Raw genomic sequence first — 22,244 nt, 5'->3', positions numbered from 1 at the left:
GGAACTAGGAGAGTAGGACAGTATTTAGAGTACCACATTGTTGGGTTTAGCCTTTTTATGGAACTCACTGACAAAAAAATATAAAATAACATCAACCTTAGCTTTTAAAATGCTATTCTGAGGAACTTTAGCAATATTTAGTTATATCAAATTGATTTTTATTCAGAATAACAACTTGATTGGGATGTTTTCAATCAATCCATCACATTTCAGATTAAATTAAACCACTTTTATTCTACTTGTACGCTACTCAAACGTTGCATTTACTTAAAGCTTGAGACAGCTTGAGCAGCTCTGTTTGAAGTTTATTAATTATTTATTGTCGCTATTTATAAAACCCTGAAAATATTTTAACTGCACAAAATACCCTATTGTTAGTGTCTCCACCGCGCTGGAAATCAGGTCAGCACTCAGGTGGAAGGACGGGGCTTTAAGAGAAAAACAGAAAGCCTTTTCTTGCAGTGGCCATTTGTCCAGACGCCCAATCTGAGCGGACTCAGATTGAAAACATACACTTGCTAGATTGTATCACAGTTGCCATGGAGATGAGATCAGACAGCCGACAGTCAGCAGGAAATTGGTCTCGTAGCTTTTCACTGTGGTGCCAAACAGAAAGATGGACCATGAATAGAGTCCTGCTGTTACCGCAGAGAGTTGACAGAGGGAGTCATCGCGCTGTGCTGCAGCCCTGCGCTAATCTGATTCTAGATGCCAGGATGTGAGGCGAAGAACAAAGCCATTTCCTGATCATCCAGTATGTGTGTGTGTGTGTGTGTGTGTTTTTGTGGGCGTGTTGAAAGTTTAATCGTGTTTTTGTTGAAAATGACAAAAAGACAATAATGTTGAATAGAACACTGAGAGGCAATGATTTTGTGAGCGTAGCCACACGCACAAAAAACATGGAGAGACATTGTCGACGCGACACACCTTTTTTTAATGTGCGTTAGGTGACATTTTATAAAGGTTGCTGCAATCTAAAATCTGGTCGACAAGGTGGACAGCGGCGACATTATCTCCGAGTGGAGAAACTGCTGCCGGAAAAGATCTCAAACGTCTCCGCATTTAACTGCGCTGATTCGAGCTCCCTACACATTTCATACAGTTGCTGGAACTGTAGGATGGGAACTGCAAAAGGATCGAATTGTGGGGAAGTGAATCTGATCTACATTGTCGTAAGTGCATATGTTGTCAAAACTATAAATATATTAATAGATATATTGATTATGTATATAGTTTCCGGACTCATTTTCTGCAGTATCAATGCACCAGGGCCAGTTTCCTATGTTTAGATGTACATGTACTTGTTGTGTTTAACACACAGTAAACAAACCTTGCTATATTCATCTTTGACCAAAAAATCAAATATATGATGCTCCCAGTCTTCATCAATTTTTCCCTGTGGTACCAAACATGATATCAAATATTGATTTGTTTCCAGGTATTGTATTGAAGTTAGAGTTTGAGCATCACAACAGTAATGCATGTTTCCTTCGAGACGTCACTGTTGGAGCAGGAAATCCTGTTGACAACATGACATCATTTCACATGAAAAGACTGTATACATGAAGTGACATTCATGTATACAGGCATGTAACGGCTTTCCTACATGAAAATCCATCCGTGGTCGGCTAAATTAGACCTTATACTTCTTCCCTGAGGAACCTGAAAGGAAATGTCCAGAATGAAACAGCGATGATTCAACAATGTCCACCTCAGTTCCTTTGTTAAATTGCTTTCTAGACTCATCACCTTCCGTAACACCCTGCTGAGGAGCGTGAAATTATTTCCTGTTTCTGTCTGGGCGAGAGTTCAGAGATGACCGACCCAATTAGATCTTTTCTCTTACCCTCATTACGGACTGATTTCTCCGCGTTGTACCTGTGCATTTATGCGTGCATGTCTGTGAATGTGTAAGTACACTGCGCACGCTTGCTGAACTTAGTTACTGAATACTGACCAGGTCCTAGCTTGGCGACTGCACACAGCAGGTCATAGTTGATGACGGGCGTAGCGTCTTCGCTCTGGCTCCAGCCCACGGGTGGCGAGGCAGGCGGCGAGATCAGAAACTGTTTGACGGGCTGGGGAGGGGCCAGGTACGACTTGTCAATGTCCTCATCGCCGTTCTGGATCTATTGGAGAGGAGATAAGAATTGTAAGAAGGCTGTGGTGGTCTAAAGAACAGATCAAAGTTGTCGCTGTTGAAATCCTCTGCATGAATGTTAGTGGAGCTGCAACCTAATTTCATGCCATACTGGATGTGCGAAGTGACAGAAGCCTGGAGTAGATTGGTTGATGCACACGTTTTTTTTTTACGTTGAAACAACAGTGCACAGCTCTACAAAGCTGGGTCATATTGGGATCATGATAGTGAAAAGCAAGAAGCTGTGTAGTCACAACTTCAGCCTTTTCGGCCCAAACCCATAGAGAGATTGTGCCGTTTTGATAGCTGCCAATTGCCATAATTACAATACCTACATGTGGCATCTGTCTGACTGGTAAAATCCTTAATCCTCTTACATCAAAGTACTGAGAGGGTCATGGCTGGTGATGTATTCGTGATAAAAGGGGCATCAATTATAAGTCGACTCGTGGTTTCCCAGGACGCAGGAATCAGATGATTTGCAGGCCAATGACGTCCAGGCATCCGTGGGCTAAACTGTGTTCTGCAACAAGTTTTTTTTTTTTTCCCTGTCTGGACTTATTACATATTGAAATACATTCATTAAAAGGCCTGTTGAAACAATGCTTATATGCATTATGAAACAGTGCTGAAGATATAGGCTTTTCTTTTTTTGTGCTTGTACTAGAAACACTTCGCTTTGTTTTAATTTCCCTTTCGACCCCAAAGGCAAACAACTGACACACAAGTACATATCGCTACGATGGAAGAGAGACATCAAAAAAGTGTGTGTTCACGTGTAAATCATGTGACTGATGAGGTCTGACAGGAGGGTTGGAGGGTTGAGGGAGCAGTCAGGAAGTTTTTTTTGTCCCTGTTGTTGCACTATAACATAACTTCCCATGTACATGTTGCTCTTCCTTAGATCGTCCGTGTCCCAGGCCCCCCTGCCTGCCCTTTCCCAGACCCTCTGACCGACACTCACTTGGGCAAAGTAGAGTTTGAGCTTCTTGCCGTTGAACTCGGACTCGTGCAGCTCGATGCGAGCGCGGGCGGCAGCCTCTGGGGTGCTGAAGTTAATCCGGACTCTCCGGAAACTTTTGAACATCTGGAAATTCACCTGTTCATCGTAGATCCTAAACAACGCCTCGAATCTCTCCTGTGGAGGATAAAAACAGAAAAAAAGGACACAAATGATGAGGGTGGATTCAAGAAACTTATATTAAATGACTGAGCGGGTAGCTGTTGCTGTTGTAATAACATGAAGCGGCATCAACCAAGTACGCATTGGTTAAAAATGGGGCTGCTATTTTTGGGTGCAACCCTCTTTAGCTCTATCCCACCTGCAAGAAAATACAATACATACAGCATGGTTGTTGCAAAAAGTAATATTTTACTCTTTTTGAAAACGGAGGATGTGCCTTGAACACACAGTTTCTCTTAGCTCTGCAGTCTTTGATCAAATGTGGCAACCTTTCCTATCTTATCCTTTACATGTGCACACAGGAGCGTATATACTGCCTACCGTTTGTATGAAGGCGTACGTGTAATACATGTACTGTATATTTAAACTCCTCTACATATCATGTAGACATCCATTCAGTAGCTGTTGCAGGATGTTTTGCTAACCATGCTGCTTTGAATCCTATAGGAACATGTTGTCTTTTTGTCTTTGTTTATCCCGGAGGGTGTGCTAACTTTGGCTGACTTCTTTGTAGCCGTGTTACTTGTTTACAAAAGAAAAACAACAAATAACAATTGGGGCTCCAGCTAATATTCATTATTGACTAATCTTTGTATTCATGTCTTGATGAATACTTTATTCCCCAAAAGATAAACCATGAAAAAAGTCCCAAAGACCCAAAGATACTCAATTCACAGAAAGAAAAGAGACAAAAGTAACAAATTCCCAGATTTGAGAAGCTGGAACCAACAAATCTTTGGCATAACTGCTTGATAAATGATTTGAGCAATTAGTCGATCGTCAAAATTGTAAATAAACCTTTAAATTCCGTAAGAAATATTTATCCTATTGTAGCCTATTTATCATTTTTTGGGTGAGCAGACGAGACATTTCATGGTCGGCTATGGTTTGTCTGCCTGAGCAGCGGACGTGGCTCTAACTGCTCTTCACCCGTTTCATTTGCCGTTGACTTAATAGGGAAATTAGATTTTCAACTTCCTGTCATTTCCCTGCCATCTCCTCTGATGCCGCCCGCCTCGCCGTCCTCTTTTCTCACTTTCCATCCCTGTTTTCTCTCTTTACATAATGAGAATCGCTCCCATCCTTATGCACCACAACTTGTCTTTAACTACCATATGATATATTCCCACACTTCTTTTGTTTCTTCCCTCAGTGCTCTCTGTGGGCATCAAATTGGCCTCCTCAGCTGTGAACTCAATCAAACTGCTCAGTAGGAGGGCCAGAGGAAAAGAAAAAAGGCCGCCGGGAGAGCAGCTTTCTGAGTATTTGGTAGTGCTATTCTTTATCTCCAAGCCAACCGTCTCCCAGCACAGGCGGAAACGTGACTCCGAAACCGTGTCTTCTTTCCAAGAATCAAGATGGCTGATGACTGAGTGTACCAGTCTGATGAGAGGAGAAGCTGTCATAAACAGTACATCCCTGACTCCAGACGGATTTAACATACCACACTGTGGCCTGCTTACTTTTTTCACCCACTGTCCATGGAGTGCAGTCAGGGGCATCAATATCAATTGTTAAGCGCGCCTATAAAAATAAGTCCATAATCGTGATATCGTGTGACAGCGTTGGTCTAAAAATATTTGCCTTCCTCTTTCTGGCAGTGGGAAATATAATCCTGAAATACTCCCACAAACGCTCGCCTCGTTCGGCTGACACAGCACCTCTCACCAGGACGGAAAGGGTGCGTGTTACCTGAAGAAGCGCAGGCAGCCTGTCAGCCGTGAGACCTGCCTCTGCACATTAGTGACAGCTTAGTGACGGCCGACACCAGGCATCTGTAAACTTGGCACACTGCAAGGAGTGCTCACTTCTGTCCTTCTGATGAATCCATAAGAAGCCGTTGTACATGTACGGATGAATCTATTTGATAACATCTTATCTGTGGTCTTCGTGGTGATTAATCATGTGCACAATAAGGAAAGGATCCGCTCCATCTTGGGAGCCCTGGGATCCACACTGTATGTATCTGCTTTTTAATGATTCAGGTCTCCTCCCTTCCCTCCACTTCTCGTCCCACCTCAGCATTTCTCCCTTCTGTTAATGATGTTCCACTTCTTTGTTTTTGAGCAAAAGGTTTGCTCAAAAGCAGAGACGTGGATTCGGGTCATTGTGACTTGAACTAGAGTCGACTCAAGTCACTGTTTTGATGGCTCGCAACATGACTTTACAGAAAATGGATGACTTGACTGGACTTGATGTGAGAGATGATGACGTGTATGACTCGTCTGTGTTCATTTAATATCAACATTCTGTACATTACCTAAGGTGCACTATGTAGTTTTCGGGAAATACATGTAATCAACAACATCCTTTCATACTGTGTTACCCCAACAGCGGGACAGCTTGTTTATTCACTCATGGAAATACTGTACACCTGTATGTCAAATAAATACTTCTGAGTTTATTTATTATTGTAAATGTTATCGTCATCTTAAGTTTTCTTTTACAAAACTACATTTCACTTTTAAGTACACATTATTATTTATTTAATGACATAAAATGCAAGGACGGGACACTGTTTGTCCTAAGTGATCGCAAACCTACTGTATTATCATTAAAGCCTATAGCATTATTTGTGAACATTTTATAATGCTTAATCAACATATTGCTATATTGCAGTCCTTGCCGAATGTCTAGTTCCCTACAGTTAAGTGCTAGGTGCTTTTTTTTTGCAACGGCTAGTATGAGAATAAGCTGCAAAACACAGGGTGTATTTTGGATCTCTGCGGATAATTCACATCATCATCCTGTCTGACACACACAGAGTCGTTAATGACTGAGCAAGCTGTGAGCCACAGTTATGCTGCAGTGTGGTGTACACTGTGGTAAAACAATTTGCATTTTAAAGAATAAGCAGATTAACGCGTTTACTCATAATCCGCCCTCCCTCCCGTCTTGTTTCATTTCCACTTCTTCTCCTCCATGTAAGTGCATCTGGACTTCCCTTGCTAAACGCCCTTCGGGGTAGCTGGCTAAACTTCAGAGCTGACTTCACCTCCGGGCTCCGCGAGACCATTTTTAGTCAAGTTTCTGGTTCGCCATACAAGGTGCATTCTAATGAAGCCGGGGAAAGACAAAAAAAAAGAAGGTCAAGCGAGGGATGTGTGAATATCTTGACTCCTTTTATGCATTTTGCAGAGAATAGCAGACTAACTTAGCAATTAAAACGCTACAATCTCAAAAAAAAAAAAAAAAAAGCCAGCGGAGAGGGAAGAGTGTGACTCACCGCGATGGAGAGACAGCCAAGAGTTAAGTGTGCTCATTTAAAATTGAGTCTCTCAGCCTCGCAGACGACAAAGTCAACTGCAGTAAAACAACTGGCTTCCTTCCTTTTCAATTGCAAATAAACAGCAGTAAACAGTTTAGTCAAAATGTAGCAAGTCAAAATGTTGCATCTAAGAGGTTAAAGGGTCCACATTTGTCTTTTAATGAGTCTCTCAGAAATGAAATACAACATCCCTTTAATGGCAGCTTTTTTAAATGTATCTCTTTTTAACCAGGGTTACTGGTGTTTTGTGCTCCTGTTGATGCCAGAGAAACCAGGACGCACCTGGTAGCAGAATATTTACAATTCCTTTAATGTATTCTCTAAAACTTTCTTTCGGGACTTGTTTTAAAATGTAAAAAAAAAAACAAACACAAAAAACCACATCAAATGGCTCCATACAATTTGACTGCTGTAATCCAAGCCCCGAGATCCCAAATTAATTTGAAAAGACGTTATTTATACCTCTTTTAAAGCCATAATCGTCACTGTAGCAGCTAAGCTAAAAGATAACATCCCGTCTGAAATATTGGCTCACAAGCTTGAACACACGACAAGGATGTAAATAATGTCTTTTCAAATCAATTTGGGATGCCGGGACTTCTGGAGAAATGGGTCACGCCAGATCAGCTGCATGTCTAAACAAGCCCCCATCTGACTCAGTTGTTTAGGAGAATGCTGCAACAGTGTTTTGCTGTGAAGCTCCAGAAATGCTTCGCAGATTATGAAACTTAACCTGAATTTCCATCGCCATGGCTGTGAGCAGATAATGACTGAATTTGTATTTTCGTGTGAACTGTTCCTTTAATAATTTTTTTTGGACACTTGGCAATTGCAGAATAACAAGCTCTAAACACAACATTGACATAATAAAATAACCAATCATTTGAAGTTCTATTTTTGCCTTCTGTATGTGGAAAGGATGCTATCTGAACCCAAACATTAACGTTTTAAGCAGTATTATCAAAACAGCTAGCTCAAAATGCCATAAAGCTTCACAGAGTTAAGGAGTCTGTCACCTCAAGTGAGACCGTTCACATAAGCCAGTGTTTTTTTTCCACTGTTAATATAAAAGTCTTGAGTTTGAAAATGTCCTTGTAAAATCCGAGCCAAAACATATATTATATAACAATGTATTGTTATATGTGAAAAAAAGAAAAGATCCCCAGCATTTTAAGATTACCAGCTATTGCTTGTTTGCAAACTCTTCTGATAAATCATAATTACCTTGAGAATGACAACAAAGCATTTGTTTGGCCTCTCCGCAGAGCCCACTTATGCCCTTATTCAAACCGTGAATTTTCCATGAGCCCTAGCCAGCTACTATGACTCACATGTCATCAAACTCCATGTGGGATAACCGATAAGGTACTCAGTCTCACACACACACACACACACACACACACACACACACACACACACACACTGCGGGTACTTCCCTAAACTAAATTGATGTTTTGGCATGAGGGAAAGCTCCGAGATCATGTTCCATAATAGTTTGTTGTTTGTTTTTTAACCCCCGCACACCGATGCTGATACAGCCACGGGTGATTGGCGTGTAACAAGTGAGCGTGCCCGATCACTAATTTATGCGGTCTCTATGAGCGGACATCCTGAGGGAATGAGAGGAGGAAGAGGAGGGGAAACAAGGAAGAGGAGAGGGGAGTTCGGTTACACAGGGCTGAAAAGTGGCCCGCTCGTCTGCCATCACAATGTTCCCCGCGGTGACCCACTCCCTTTGTTCTGTGTGTGTGTGTGTGTGTGTGTGTGTGTGTGAGAGAGAGAGAGACAAGTGAGTAAGCATGTGTGTAATGTGCGCAATGTGTTCAGGATTCTCTTTCCACAATTAGCTGCCATTTCTGTAGGAATCCACACACGCAGAGGGCAGGCCTGCATGGTAAAATAATGTGACAGATAACAACGTTAGAATCCAAGCACAAGTGAAGGACGACCCTCGTCAGCAGACAGACTGGTTTAAACAGCACAAAACACACACACACACACACACACACACACACACAGTCCAGTGATCCAGCACCTGCTAGTACTATGTGTGCAATGAGTGAGAGCTGCAGGACAACAGCTGAGAGAGGAGAACAGCATGTTCTCATTTTTAATTTCGACCACGGCCCGACAACAACATCTTTTGAGGAAGCTGAAAGAAAAATACGATTTGTCTCACACACAGTAGCTAGGTAACAGAAAACAGGAAATCTATTCGGGGAGCGAATATCTACACCTAACATCATCCTCATGATTCCTTCTCACATTAAAGTCTATGTTTCAACTCGCAGGCTCTGTTCATCTTACAAGAGAAATCTGATGAGTTTAGGGGCGGGGACGGTCGAGAGGCCGAGGCGTGGAGTCGCTGCTCTCAAATGGCCGACAACTCGGCTTGATTGCAACGGCAAGTGCCGTGTCAGTTATTGCTGACCGCACGTTTCTCCATGTCACCTTTACATAACAGCCAGGGTGAGCCTCGCCGGGTTAAATTCCCTTCCTTTCCTGTCCTGGATTGTCCATTTTGCCCTGCTGCTGCACAACTGAGCTAGCCGAGGGCACCCTTGCAGCGAAATTTGTAACATAGAATCTTTTCCTCTCACGTTCATTTTGACAAATTTCACTTATCAAAGCAATTACTGTACCATAACATAAGCGTGCATGAAGCAGAACAGAGAGTAGAAATCTTGTATCGCATCATGCTTTTTTCCTGGCTTGGCCATGTTGAGGAAGCAGTCCGAAGTAAAATGGTTACTTAAGCCACAGAGAAATGACTTACATTACTTACTTGTGTTTGTGTTACCAAAGTTGGCGTAAGCAAGTAAAACCGTAGTTGTTGCATGTAACTTTAGTTCTATGAGTATGTGTTCAGCCATTTAATTGCATATTATCGTAGCCGTAAAGCACATTATTTTCATTATGCTCAAACACTGATGACTGTAATGAGGGTATTGCAAAATCCATGTCGTAACAACGGTGATAAAACTGGTATATGACCCACACCTATTCCATATACACTCTTAAAGCTGTCACATTTCCTGCTGCAAGAGTAAAACAATCACCAAAGTTTACAAAATGCTTCTGGTAGTAGAAACCGAGGGGAGAATTGGACAAAAATGCAAATGAGCTGCTGCTAATATGCCACAAAGCTTCCAAAACGCCTTTCACACCGGACAAAAAAAAGCCTCACTAACATCTGTTTTTTGTCTTCAGGGCACAATCAGCATTCATTCCCAGGTCAACTAACTCTGCAGCAGTCAGGGGGGTTTATCAGCTCCAGTCGGCACTGATGGAAACATGACACCTGGGTGGAAACGCTAGTTTTTGCCCCTTTCCTCTGCAATGCTATGACATGTATTAAATTTACAGACTTATTAAGAGAGTAGTTTTCCATTTGTCAAGCAGCGCTGGAACATGGTTCAGTTGGTGATTGGGTTTGAAAAAAATTCAATCACTGAAGGAAAATATATATAAAGTAAACACCAATTACATTATCACTGGCTTCCATGTATGTTTCCATGTTTTCCGTGTGTTCGTGACATTGATGACACACCAGAAAAAAACAGAAATACAAACTCGTCTAGTGACAATGGTAAAGGAGTCAAGCGCTTATCGGCAGGTTGTCTAGCATTAACATATCTGCACAAATTTTTGTGTGGAAATGGTCTAAGTTAAAAAAATAAACACTTGAGCTACAGTGCTTTAAAATGCAAACTGCGTGTTTTAAATAAACTTGTATTATTTTGCAGTATGAGCCTTTAGTGTACTGTTGAGATATGAGGGGAAGGGAAATAAATCAACTAGCATCCCCTCAGGTGACACACTGCATGTCCCGAGGGGCAAAAGGAAAAATAGAGATCGTGAAAGAAGAACACATCAAACAAAAAAGGCGGAGCAAAAAGAGGCAGAAAGCAACCCAGCACAATAAAAATCCAATGTGGAGAGATATAAAGCTTGCTGGTGAAATGCAGCCGCTGTGCCGGTGGCTGGAGGGCCATCCTTCAGCAGATTGCCTCTTGGGTAATGAGGCAGTTATGTTCCTGATGGTAATGGAAAGGCTGTCATCGCGGTGGCAACAGGACATGTCTGTGGCCATGACTCACATTCAGCGGCACGGGGAGGCAGTGAGAGCAAGAGTCGGCTAGTGGTCCTGACACACAATCATCCGAACAAAAGATCAGTCGGCTTAGGGGATGAGGCAAAGGCTATTGGGGTGATGTCGACACGGTTTCATCTGGGGCAGAGTCCGGCAGCAGAACAATAAACAGCAGTGATTGAAAGGACAGTACAGAGGCAAACAGGATCCAGGAGAGGAGATAAAGCTGAGGAATGATAAAGGGTTTGCAGTGCATCTACTTCACACGTCTCCCAGGTAATGAATCAGCCAGGGGGCAGAGTTAGGTGGAACCCGGGGACAGATGAGTGTGACTTAAGTGTTTTCCCATCTTATGTAAAGGAAGGATTACGTTTCCTCAACGTGTAGGGATCAGTAACAATTAGCAGAGCTTCAGGTCCATCCTGTTCTGTTGGCACAGTAAACACAATGAGGGAATCAACATGCAGGGAATCCAATCACCAAAATACGTCCTCGCAAACACTGGATCCAGGATGCGCTCTCAACAAAAGCTCCAACATGCTGCAGACTTTTAGCGGTGTCTCTGTCAACTCGCTGTGCAGTTTAGGGAATTAGACGAGGCTCAGGTGTCACCTGCTGAGCGCGAACAAGTCGCATCAACTCAAACACGTCCTTTGATGAGCAATGTGCCTGAGAATGCACTGAACACACACAGGGGGGAAATGAGGGATAGCTCAAATCTGGAAGGAAATTGGGCCATTTTTCAAAGTAAAACATCATATCTGATAACCTGTTGGCTGAATATATATGAATATGAATATTACTTTATTGCATTGTGTGTTTCACTTCCAGGCTTAAATGTTCAAACTGTGCATTGTTGTGTGTTGTTATTTTGGAATTAATCTATGCCCTTCCTATCGTATTGTGTTGTATGTGTTAGCTGGGAAGTAGTTTTTGTAGTACTCCCTTCCAGAATCCAAATTAATACACAAATGATATGTATGCATCAACTGTATACTATCGGTCAAAAGATTATCTGTCAGACTGATTATTGTGTCCAATATCTAGGAAGAATTAGCTTCTTTTAGCTCTCATGCCGAATGCAATCTGCAAAGTATCCTGTTAGTTACCTACTTAAAGTTATCTTAAAAATGTAGTTCAGTAAAAAATGCAATATGTTCCTTGAAAACTGTAATGGGGTGATAGTATAGAGTAGCACAAAATGGATATGCAGCTGTTTTCCAACATCTGATGGATCAAAAACATATCAAATAAACATCAGGTCAAACTGTAACATTGGTTGCAGTCCTGTCTATGTATCTATAAGCACGCTTCATGTGTAGAAATCTGCATTTAAATTCACTGGCTGAGTCACAATGCTCTATTTTTATCCTGTTTCTCATATAAGCTAGTACAGTATTTAAATCACATTGGCACTGGGGTACCAAAATCCGTGACTGTAATCCACCAGCTAGTTCAATTCTAAGTTGAATTACACCATTTGGCATTTTGGATCAAAATGAAAAGATTAACCGAGCCTAATTGGGATGTAAAGAAGGGTTATTGAGTGTTTTTTTTTTCATCTGGCGAATCACTCATCTTTCTGCGACACGTGCGTGGCTTTAGTACAATCTAATCCAGACCCTCGTGCTTGAATGGGATTTGGGTGAAAACCAACAAACTAGGCCACGGAACCTCAGGGTGAGTCAGTGCCAGTGTCACACTAAAAATAGATCGCGTTGGAATAATTAAGAAAATTCATTTCTTTAAGTGTGCGGACCATCATTTCTAATTACCTTCCTCCCTAAAGGGCCAAACTGGAGCCGGTCTAATGAGGTCGAACAAAGAGAGGCAGATTGTAGAGATAACAGACGGAGCCGAATGATAAATCTCATACCTGCATGCGTGTCTGTTCCAGCACATTTTTGCTTATCACGTTCCATATTTTTTTCCATGACTGTTCCATCAAAACAGAGCCAACTTTCCATTGCAGTCATGTCTGAGTGCAGTTACAACTATCACTTGTGACAAGAAAATGTGTCAGTTGAAAACACAGCGGGCCTTTCAGGTGTCAACAATGCTGCCGACGCTGTTGAAAGCAAATCAAATAATCTTCTGAAGCTGTTCTCATTTCTTCTGACAGGGTTTCAGGCGTTTTTTAAACACAGAACCACAACCATCTCAATCGACCCGTTGATAAGTGCTTAATATAAACTCAACAGTTAGTTTCAATTGCTGTTGCTCGTACCTTAACTTCTCAGTTTCACCATTTTGTCAACAAACAAATAGCCTATTCACAAGTGTTATCTCTCTGTTATCTCCCCAAATAACCTCACCAGAACAGTATACACCTACATATCAACCATTTGGGTTGTTGTACTGACGTCTTTGCAGCAGATTTGGTACAGGTACTATGAACGTTGAATAAGGAATGGTAGAGGGGGGTGTTGCCAAAGGGAAGGCTATTCAAACATTAGATTAGACAATAAACTCCTACATTTGTTGAGAAGGCATCATGTCGTGGCACTCCATATTAAGCTGAAATAGAAGTGGGGGCAGTGAAACTATGCGTCTGTCTTGCAGTAATATAACCTGTAGGAAAAAGGTGTTTAAACCCTCTTTTGCGGAAAAGTCAACAAACTTTTAAGCATTTTTTAAAAATCAGATTTGACTTGTGATTCTAGTGGCTCTGGCTCTCTCCTCATTCATTTAGATAGGGGACTGGTCCTGTGAGCCAGGAATAACAGCACAGGGGTGTTGTCAAGATGGCTGCTGAGTGGTGAAACTTGCCTATAAGGACATTGGATTTACTTCCTTAAAAAGGAAAATGGCTAAATGTTGATCTTTCAACGATGATGATTCTTTTTCCTAGTATGAGGGACAACATGACTCATTTAAATGTTAAGTCTGTACTTTTGTGACTAGTTTCAATCTTATGATGGTTAATGGTTTCCATCTTTTTCAGATTTGCAATCAGTATCATATTTGTCCCTGTTTCACAACTGCTTCCACTAAAAACCTTAAATGGCTACTCCCGTCTTCGACCGTAATTGGAAGTGTGTTCAGATCACTGCATAGGTTTTGACCTACACGCATAGTGATGAGAGACACAAACAATAAATGTTGTCTTGAATGTCAACACGAGTTACTGCCAAGTTATTTTTATTTTCAATCCAAAAATAGCAGCTTATGTACTCTGTTTAGCTTGCGCTGACATGTTATGGCTTCAGAAGACCTCCAGAGTTATTAAAAGAGTTTGGAGCAACAACATTCTTATTTGGTGTTGAGTAATACAAATATGCTTTTGGCCTGTCAGGGATTTTTAACTGCCTTGTGTTAGACATGTGTAGCCACTAGGAACAACTGTAACCTACCAGTTGCTTCTGATGACATAATGTGTTGCCACAAACATAACAAAAGAATTCCATACCAAACTGAAGTTGTTTGTGTGTGGTGACCCAACACTCGCAGGCAAACACAGCTTCTGTCAAAGCAGCCACCATTAGCAGCAAATCCTCAGTATTACAAAACAACAAAAACAACTCCTGATTAATAGCTTTGTGAGCATTGTGAGGGCTGCATAAACACCAGGGAGGCATGTGAATGGTGCAAGTGTTATTACAGTCCGGGATCAATAGCTCGAGCGGGGGAACGGTATCGACAGGGGCCGACGCTGCGGCGCTACACCGCCGCTCCCTCGGGGACAGTGTGTCCACGGCAGGGAGATTGAAATCAGTTTACAGCGTGAGGGGACACATTAATCCTATTACCACCAATCTGGTCGTTATGTTTTTTATTGAGGCAGGAGCTTTTCCTAGTCAGCAGCACTTAGGCCTTGTTTGAACACACACACTCACACACATGCACACACACACATTTCCCTTACATCACACACTTTTAACATGCAAGTATGTCCACACAGTCTCCCACACAGAGTCACACGCTGTAGAGGCGCCGGTAAACCAAACATACACGACGTTACATAAGGTGGCTAAGAGATGCTACAGCTATTACCTCAGGACACCGCAGCATCTGGACTCATGAGCTCTTTGTTTGCCTGTCATTTTGCAATCAGTGCATCACCTTGGTCAGCACCCAGCTCGACTGATGATCGAGCATGATGGAGCAAAGTAAGGAGCATGACTGCACTGCTTCGCAAAGTGTCATGTCATGTTTCAGCGCCCAGCGATGGAAAGTACTCTCCTTTACTCGAGTATTTCATACATCGCATTACATAAGAAAACACGCTTTTTACTGCACTGCATTTGTTTCAAAGCTTTACCTCCTAGTTACTTTGCTGATTCAGATTACTCAAACAAAATGGCAGCCTGGCACCATTTCTATCTGCTTTCATGTTTCCATCATAAACTAAGTGAATAAAGTCAGCGTTTGTCCAGTTTTGCTGGTAGTTGTTACTCTGTCTTTGTGCCATAGGCCCCAACAGCATTACCACAATACGTAAATGATGATATATTGTTATATATCACATTACCAAGCTGTACATAAAGTACTAGTAACCTTTACCAGCTGCAACATTATGATGATCTCTCCTTTAATGCATCAATAATCATGATCCAATAATGTATATTATTCTGAAACAGGACAACCTGCATAATGACAGTTACAGGCCAATTGTGAGTGCTTTTCCCTGAGAATTTCTACATTGTGGCATTACTACCATCACATTGTAAAAATCCTGAATATTCCTCCCACTTCTGCATATTAGTTGAATCTTGGAAGACAAATATAGTCTATCTTACTGTCCCAGTTTAACTGTCCCCCCAGCATGGTATTATTGTTGGCACCAGTGTTGCAAAGAACTGCATGGGTTTCCACTTTCCTCATTCATTTAGTCTCTAGTCTCTAATGGAGACATGGAATCAGATAGAAATGGCTCCAGGCTGCCAAATTCTGAATGCTTGAACTTAAATATTATAGACTGTGGCACTGCTACTTTCAAGAGGAAGAAAATTATGAACTTCTTCCACTGCTCCATATGGGATGAATCTAGATCGACACAACTGTGACTTAATAGATATTAGATTACTTTTGTTTGAGACAATATTTTTTTCTGCACTATTAGAGAAAGTTTTTTGTCGATCTCGCTACAAAATGACAAAGACGTTGTGACAAATGCCCCTTTCAGCTTTCCAGTTTGTTTATTTTAACAGTCAAAACTTAAGAATATTCAATTTACAATGATACAAAACTGATTAAGGTGATAATGTTCATGTGTGCAGAAGACTTAAACAAATGATTAACCAATTATCAAACTTGTAGATGATTCATTTTCCATGGATTGACTAGTTGACTTGTTTACGGCACCAATATATGCACTTCAAAATGAAACCCCAGTTGTACACAACCTTTGTTAAGTTAACCTTTAGCTGCCAAAACACTGCAGATGGACAATGGTCTCAAAGCCCTACTGTATTCTTTAAGGTCACTGGCTTGGCATTGCTATTTTAGGCACTAAAACTGCTTTGTCTTCCTCGAGCTGTTTGTCTTGGACTGGAAAGTTCTATTGGAAATTCTGACAGTGAAATTATTTTTGATGACCAGTAACAAAGGCCAATCATTATGTGTGACGCTGCTCCCCCATCTTCTTCCTTGGGCTTCTACATTCCATCGCAGGGCCTTTTTCTCCTTTTGTTTTCTAATCTTATCACTTCATAGTCGTGTCGTCTTGGCCAAGCAGCAACCAGACACCCCGGCCAGGAGACTGTCTTTTGTTATACGTCACCCTAACGGACGCAGCGCTAACCTTTAGCTGACACTTGAGCCCCGGCGCTTCTCTAAGGTTTCAGGCCAACGTGAGCTGCCCGTCTCCACCTGCCTAGTGCCCAGACTGGGGGAGCAGGCACACCTGAACCCACTGCTCAGGCCCAGGATCGCTCAACCTTGCCAAGCTGCAGATCTGGTTTCCTACCAGCACAGACACATGATACTGTCACCGTCTACATCCATCCTGTATGTCCTGCCACTGCTCCTCTGCCTCTTGCCTTCACCTCAAAAGCTGGTCAGAGTGGATCACAACAGTGTTTTAAATGATGGGCCTGGATCATATCAGAATTCAGACCTGATTAATGTTTGATGAGGATGGAGTGCGAGGTCTGTCTGTGTCCCTTCTCTAAATAATCAGACGCTGCCATGAAATGGGTTACTAACTAAATCCCCAGTGGTTAATAATAGCAGATAGGTAGATAGATAGACAGTTAAAGGCATAAGTTAAGCACATTTCTGCATCTAGGATCTCTCTGTCAAAACCAACCAGAAGACGTGCTATAACCGTAGCTATCACCTGAGTTGTCTTCATCATTAAACAACCACCACTGCTGATGAAAATATACCTGAAGTTAGAGCGACAGGTGACAAAAAAACCCTGTTACCTTGAATAACATTAAAGGTGCCATAGCACCAGGTGAGGGTTTGTGTTTACACCACAAGCACAGGGACGTTGGACCGGTACGGGCTGATGCTAGCTAGTTAGCAAGCTTATCTCAACACAATACATGGACGTCATGACATCAAAACTTTTATTTCTTCGGCTAATAATCTATGTTTTAAATGCTTCCAAGTAAAATTCATGCAGAACACTCTGATGGGCGCTTTAGTATTTAAATCACCCCAAGCATCTTTTCACAGCATTTCAATCTCTAAATAATACATTTTTACTATTGGCCGCATATTGGACATCAATTACGCCGAGGTTGTGGTATGGTTTGATTGACCAATATCTGCTAGTAATATTGGCAGCCGATGTATCTGTCAGGCTCTAGTTAACATTTGAGATACGCAACTACACAAAATGTACCAAAAAAGCTAGTTGTTTTGTTGTTTTTAGATGTTAGTGCAGAAATGGCACATACTATCTTTAAACGGGGTTCTCTGGGTAGAAAGTATGAGCAAGGACTGTCATCGAGCTGAAATAATTGGGCAATTAATTGATTCGTCCATCCACATAAAATGCTTCGGCAGACATTTTGTCATTACTCAAGCAAAAATACCAAACGCTTCTCAATTTATGAGGATTTTTCTGCTTTTCTTTGTATTATGCGCTCGTACATTGATTATCTTCATGTTTCAGACTGTTGCTCAGACAAAAAAAGATGATCGAAGATGTCACCTTGGGCTGTAGGAAATTGTGATGCCTGATTTCTGACATTTTGTAACCCAGATGATTAATCAAGAGAAATATGCTGCAGATTAATTAAAACGTTGATAGCGATTCATCTAACCTTTACCCTCCATAATTCCTCACTCTGTTGCTCGGCTGCTCAAAATAGCTGTTGCAAATTAGAGGCAAAGGAGACACGTTATGTAAGGTTGAGCAAAAAACAGACAGTGGGAAAGAATGGAAAAACATAACACACGTCAGCAAAATCACTCCAGTTTTGTTGACCTGCAAACAGCGGATTAGTCATCAAATCTCACCACCTTCCTCAAAACAAGCATAATTTCTGTGACGGAAACGCCTGGGAACAGACTTGTGACACAAGTGACGGATAAACAGACAGACAGGAGGACAAGCGGAATGTGACCCAGGTGGATGGAAACTTCTCTGGGCGTCCTCAGCGATGGGGTTCTGTATTTGTGTGTTTGCTGACAGAGGTGTTTGTTTCTATGCGAGTCCGCTGACTCACTGTTGTGGTTGGAGTGTGTGACTGTGTCAGTGTTACTACAGTCTTCAGTGTGTGGGAACGCGAACTGTAATTGAAAAAAAAAAAGCTGTACTTTGTGGCTTGCAGTGCTGTCTTGACGATCAAGTGTGAATAGGTCATGATGTTAAAATCCTTTTTTATTCCTAATTAAAACCCCATTAAATTCATCAAAGCCAGAGGGGCACCTATCAGGAGAAAAAGCACCTTAAAGATGCAGTAAAACCATTTTATTTAGAAGAGTAAGATATTCATTGACTGATTTTTTTCCGCCCAAACAAACGTCATGACTGAATAAACAAACTAAGCTTGAAGGACAACACAATTTCATTCTGTTTTACTTTGTTTATATGAGGCAGACCCTGCCACCTTCTTAGCTTCAAACAGTGTTCTGGCGCATCATTTCCCTCTGAGAACAGTTTGTTTATTCACTTATGGGCCAAATAAATATTTCTGAGTTTATATTATAACCTCCTCAATATTGTAAATATAAAAATTCTGAGTTTGAATCTCTTCTCTGAAACTACACGGTGCCCCTTTAATCAAATTTAAATGTATGAGTAAAAGCACACATAAACAGGCAGCCATCAAGCTGGTGAGTAAAGACAGAAATTAGATGATGCCAGCGTCAAATCAAGCATGGGAGGTAACTGTAAAGGCTTGCGTCATGCTTTGTAATGTATTCACAGCCTGCCAACAAGCTGTGACCTTCACCGTGTGTCCTGTGCTATCATCTGCTGATGCTGGTAGATTTTCCAGGTAATTACAGTGTTGGGGGGAACGTACACACACGACAGCGTCTGCCCACAGCCCTGGCCTCACTAGACCTTTCGACAACAATAGCCCTTCTGTTTGCTCCAAAATGGATACAAAGGACTCCGCTATGAAAGCCTACAGTACCACCAGCCCTGACATTATTACAACAACAACCTGCCCTGTCCACAAGCCTCTGTGTTCGGCTCATTAATGATGTAACCAGCAGGGGATGGAGCCAAGGCGTGGGCAAGGCTGTTTCAACCGTGTCAAAACAATGGCTCCAAAACACCACAGCACGGCATCTCCTCTAATTTGAAAAAAAAACAAAACCCCGCCATTCACTGATTTTCTTCACCATTCAAGAACCACCGCCGTTGCCTCATCTTTCTGTGAAGTGCATACAAACAGCAGCGATCCACATATTAGTCTGCGATTGTGATTTTCTCGTGTTCAGATTTGGACAGGGGCTCAGATCTTGCTGAATGATAATAAAAACCGGGAGCTGACAGGGAGGTGAGCTCAATCAGAGGCCGCTCCCCCACGTGCCCTGCGTTAATCTGCCCTCTCCCCCGGCGCTCTCCATCGCTCTCCGTGTGTGTGCCAGAAACTGGGATTAGTGGTGTTCTTTGTGTCATTCGAAAGTCAGCCCTCTGTCTGCTCTTTTAATTGTGCACGGACCCCCTTTTTTATTGGGCGAGTCTAGGCGAGGTAGGCTGATCGGAGCCGCCTGGCAGGGAGGGTTTTCAGAGAAGACTGCGCTCTGATCAGATCCTCCTGCCTAGAGGGCTGTCTGATCCACGAGCACTAAATCATTAAGAAATAATTGACACGTGGGATCACAATATGTCATGATCGTGAGTATCATTCAACGCAGTAAACACCTCTGAGGTTTAACAGCGTTCCCCGACAGCTCTACTTCTGTCACCTCGTGTCCTTTGGAAATCTTAAAGATGACGACAGCCATCCTGTAATAACAGGACAACTGCACAGTGACACATCGGTGTGTTTCATCTTAGCTGGTCTGCAGGAGTTTGAAAGGTGTAATGAGAGTTGGCTCACAAGGGGGAACGCAGACCACAGGGTGGGCACCGGCTGACAAGCAAGGTTTACGTTCAAACGTGCAACATATTCTTCAGTGGTATCAAATTGTACGTGCAATTCATGCATCACAGACGAAAGGCCATTTCATATACTTGGAAATCCTCTGAGCTGCGAGTGTGAAGTTTGCGGTATACATGGAGTTGCAAAAAGTGGTGATATATGGCTGAGCAAGGCGCTGTGGGGACGAGGGTGGGGTGACGTGGTTCTTAAAAACCTGCAAATGCAAGGAATAGCTGAAACCAGCCTCCAGCCTCACCAGAGCACATCAGCAGTGACGAGGAAGTGAAACAGAGGAAGAGAAAACACGATTGTGTGATTGAGAAAATGTCACAACTGCAATACTGGCTGCTCTGACTCAGTTTTAGTTGTTCCCGACCTGCGTCTCTTTCTGCCTCTTTCCTGATGACTCAAATCAGACAGGCAGACGAGCAGCCAGCAGGTGAGGGAATATATTCTGACATGGAATTTCCAAAGGGTTTAGTAGGTGAGCCAGGCTTTGGCGGACCATCTGTGTGGCCTTTTAAGCCCCAAAACTGGCACGCTGCGGTGCCATAAAGGTGGGCTCACTTTGAGCGCATTTAAGTGCAACTGCTTTCCTGCTCTGTGACTGACAGGCAGCATATTGAACACCTGCGCCTGCCCTCAGGGCACGTCAATAAAATATGACTGTGGGGAGTGTTCAGGGTGGTCAATACTGAGTTTACAGTGACGCTTACATTACCTTCAATGCATTTATAAGGTTGGATTATTAAGGACAGGATTCTCGCATTAATGTGATATTTGTCAAACAGATCTTTTTCCTTGGACTGATATGGCTGTTTTCTTTATATAAGCCAGTTCACCTGCAGTGCTGCTGGGATGAGGAGAGCAGAGACACAGAGAGGGAGAAGAGGGTCTGTCCGCCACTGCGTCTAAAAAAAACTGCCTCACTTATGTGACTGCATGTGCCTTTCATGGACGCTTCAATTCATCACACCCTCCCATTCAACTTGCGCATCAGGGATCTTTTTCTTTCTTTCTTTCTTTCTTTCTTTTGTCTTTCGAATGTGTTCGAAATCTCGTCGTATCTACGCATTTCTGCAATTCATCCAGCGTCAATCGCTGCGCCGTGCGCGCGTCGCGGGACGTGCGTCTTGGCGAGCTGCGGCTCCCATTGATAAAATTCCTCGTCTGAGAGAGAGAGAGAGGGGGGGGGGGGGGGAGAGGGCTGCATTCAACGTCACCAAGACATGCATGCACATTTACAGTTCAGCATGCAGCCCGAGTCCCGAGCAAAACTGCTGCACAACCACACAACACAAGGGCATACTCCGGATTCAGTTGCAGCGTGCGTCTTTTTTTTTTTGCTTTTTCTTTTTATCCTTTTCTTTCTTTTTAGGGGGGAATGTGAGAAGCGTACCTGCATTTTGTCTGATGTAAACACCTCGAGGTCTACTTCGCAGGCGATGATGGTCACCATCTCCAGTTTCATATTTATCGATGGCATTCCCCTTCGTGGTTGGGAAAAGAAAAACAGAAATGTAGTAAAAAAACAAAAAAACAAAACGAAACAAAAAAACAACCAAGTTCTTTCTTTCTTCCTCTCAGTCAGGTCCAGAAAAACGTGAGGGTTACGTCCAGCGGACTGTTTTCTGCTTTGGTTTCTTTTTGCTCAGCTGGGAGAGTTGCTGCTGGACTCCTCACCGCACTGACGAGAGTGATGCTGCAGCAGCCAGCGCAAACTCTCTCTCTCTCTCTCTCTCTCTCTCTCACTCCTGCTCTCCCCCCTCCCCTCCCTGGCTCCACATTGACGTCATCACCATCCTCACGTTCGTCGTGTTTTACGCCACTACAGTGCCTGACGAACCGTGCACTGCAGAATTCACGGGCCGGTTTATTCCGCTTTTTCTTTGTGTGTTTTTTTCTTTGAATATATGTATATATATTTAATGTTCATATACATGTGTCAGAGCCCCCCTTTTTTTTACAGTCTGTCAGCCAAACTGTACATGGGTACACCAGCACCAGAGTCACCCTGACTCACCCCCCTGCATTCTGACAGAGAGCTCACTTATTTACATTTTAAT

The 22,244-nt window shown here is 42.6% G+C and overlaps 1 protein-coding gene across 2 annotated transcripts in view; it reads right to left on the bottom strand.

Annotated features, from left to right (window-relative positions):
• rcan3 (regulator of calcineurin 3) overlaps positions 1-22,244 on the bottom strand; it is a 45,458-nt gene that overhangs the window by 3,989 nt on the left and 19,225 nt on the right. The window contains exons 1-3 of one of the 2 annotated variants that reach the window (XM_030391521.1): positions 21,578-21,909; positions 3,105-3,278; positions 1,958-2,129 (exon numbers count right to left, since the gene is read on the bottom strand). In XM_030391521.1, the coding sequence (XP_030247381.1) occupies positions 1,958-2,129; positions 3,105-3,278; positions 21,578-21,664 (433 nt within the window). In that variant the 5' untranslated portion in view covers positions 21,665-21,909. Of the gene's footprint in view, positions 1-1,957; positions 2,130-3,104; positions 3,279-21,577; positions 21,910-22,244 lie in introns of those variants that run through there. The other variant, XM_030391520.1, reaches the window with a different exon arrangement.

The sequence above is a fragment of the Sparus aurata genome, chromosome 16, assembly GCF_900880675.1.
Source record: "Sparus aurata chromosome 16, fSpaAur1.1, whole genome shotgun sequence".
Classification (NCBI taxonomy): Eukaryota; Metazoa; Chordata; class Actinopteri; order Spariformes; family Sparidae; genus Sparus; species Sparus aurata.
Note: the sequence above shows the minus strand (reverse complement) of the source record. Positions and strands in the feature narration are given on the sequence as shown.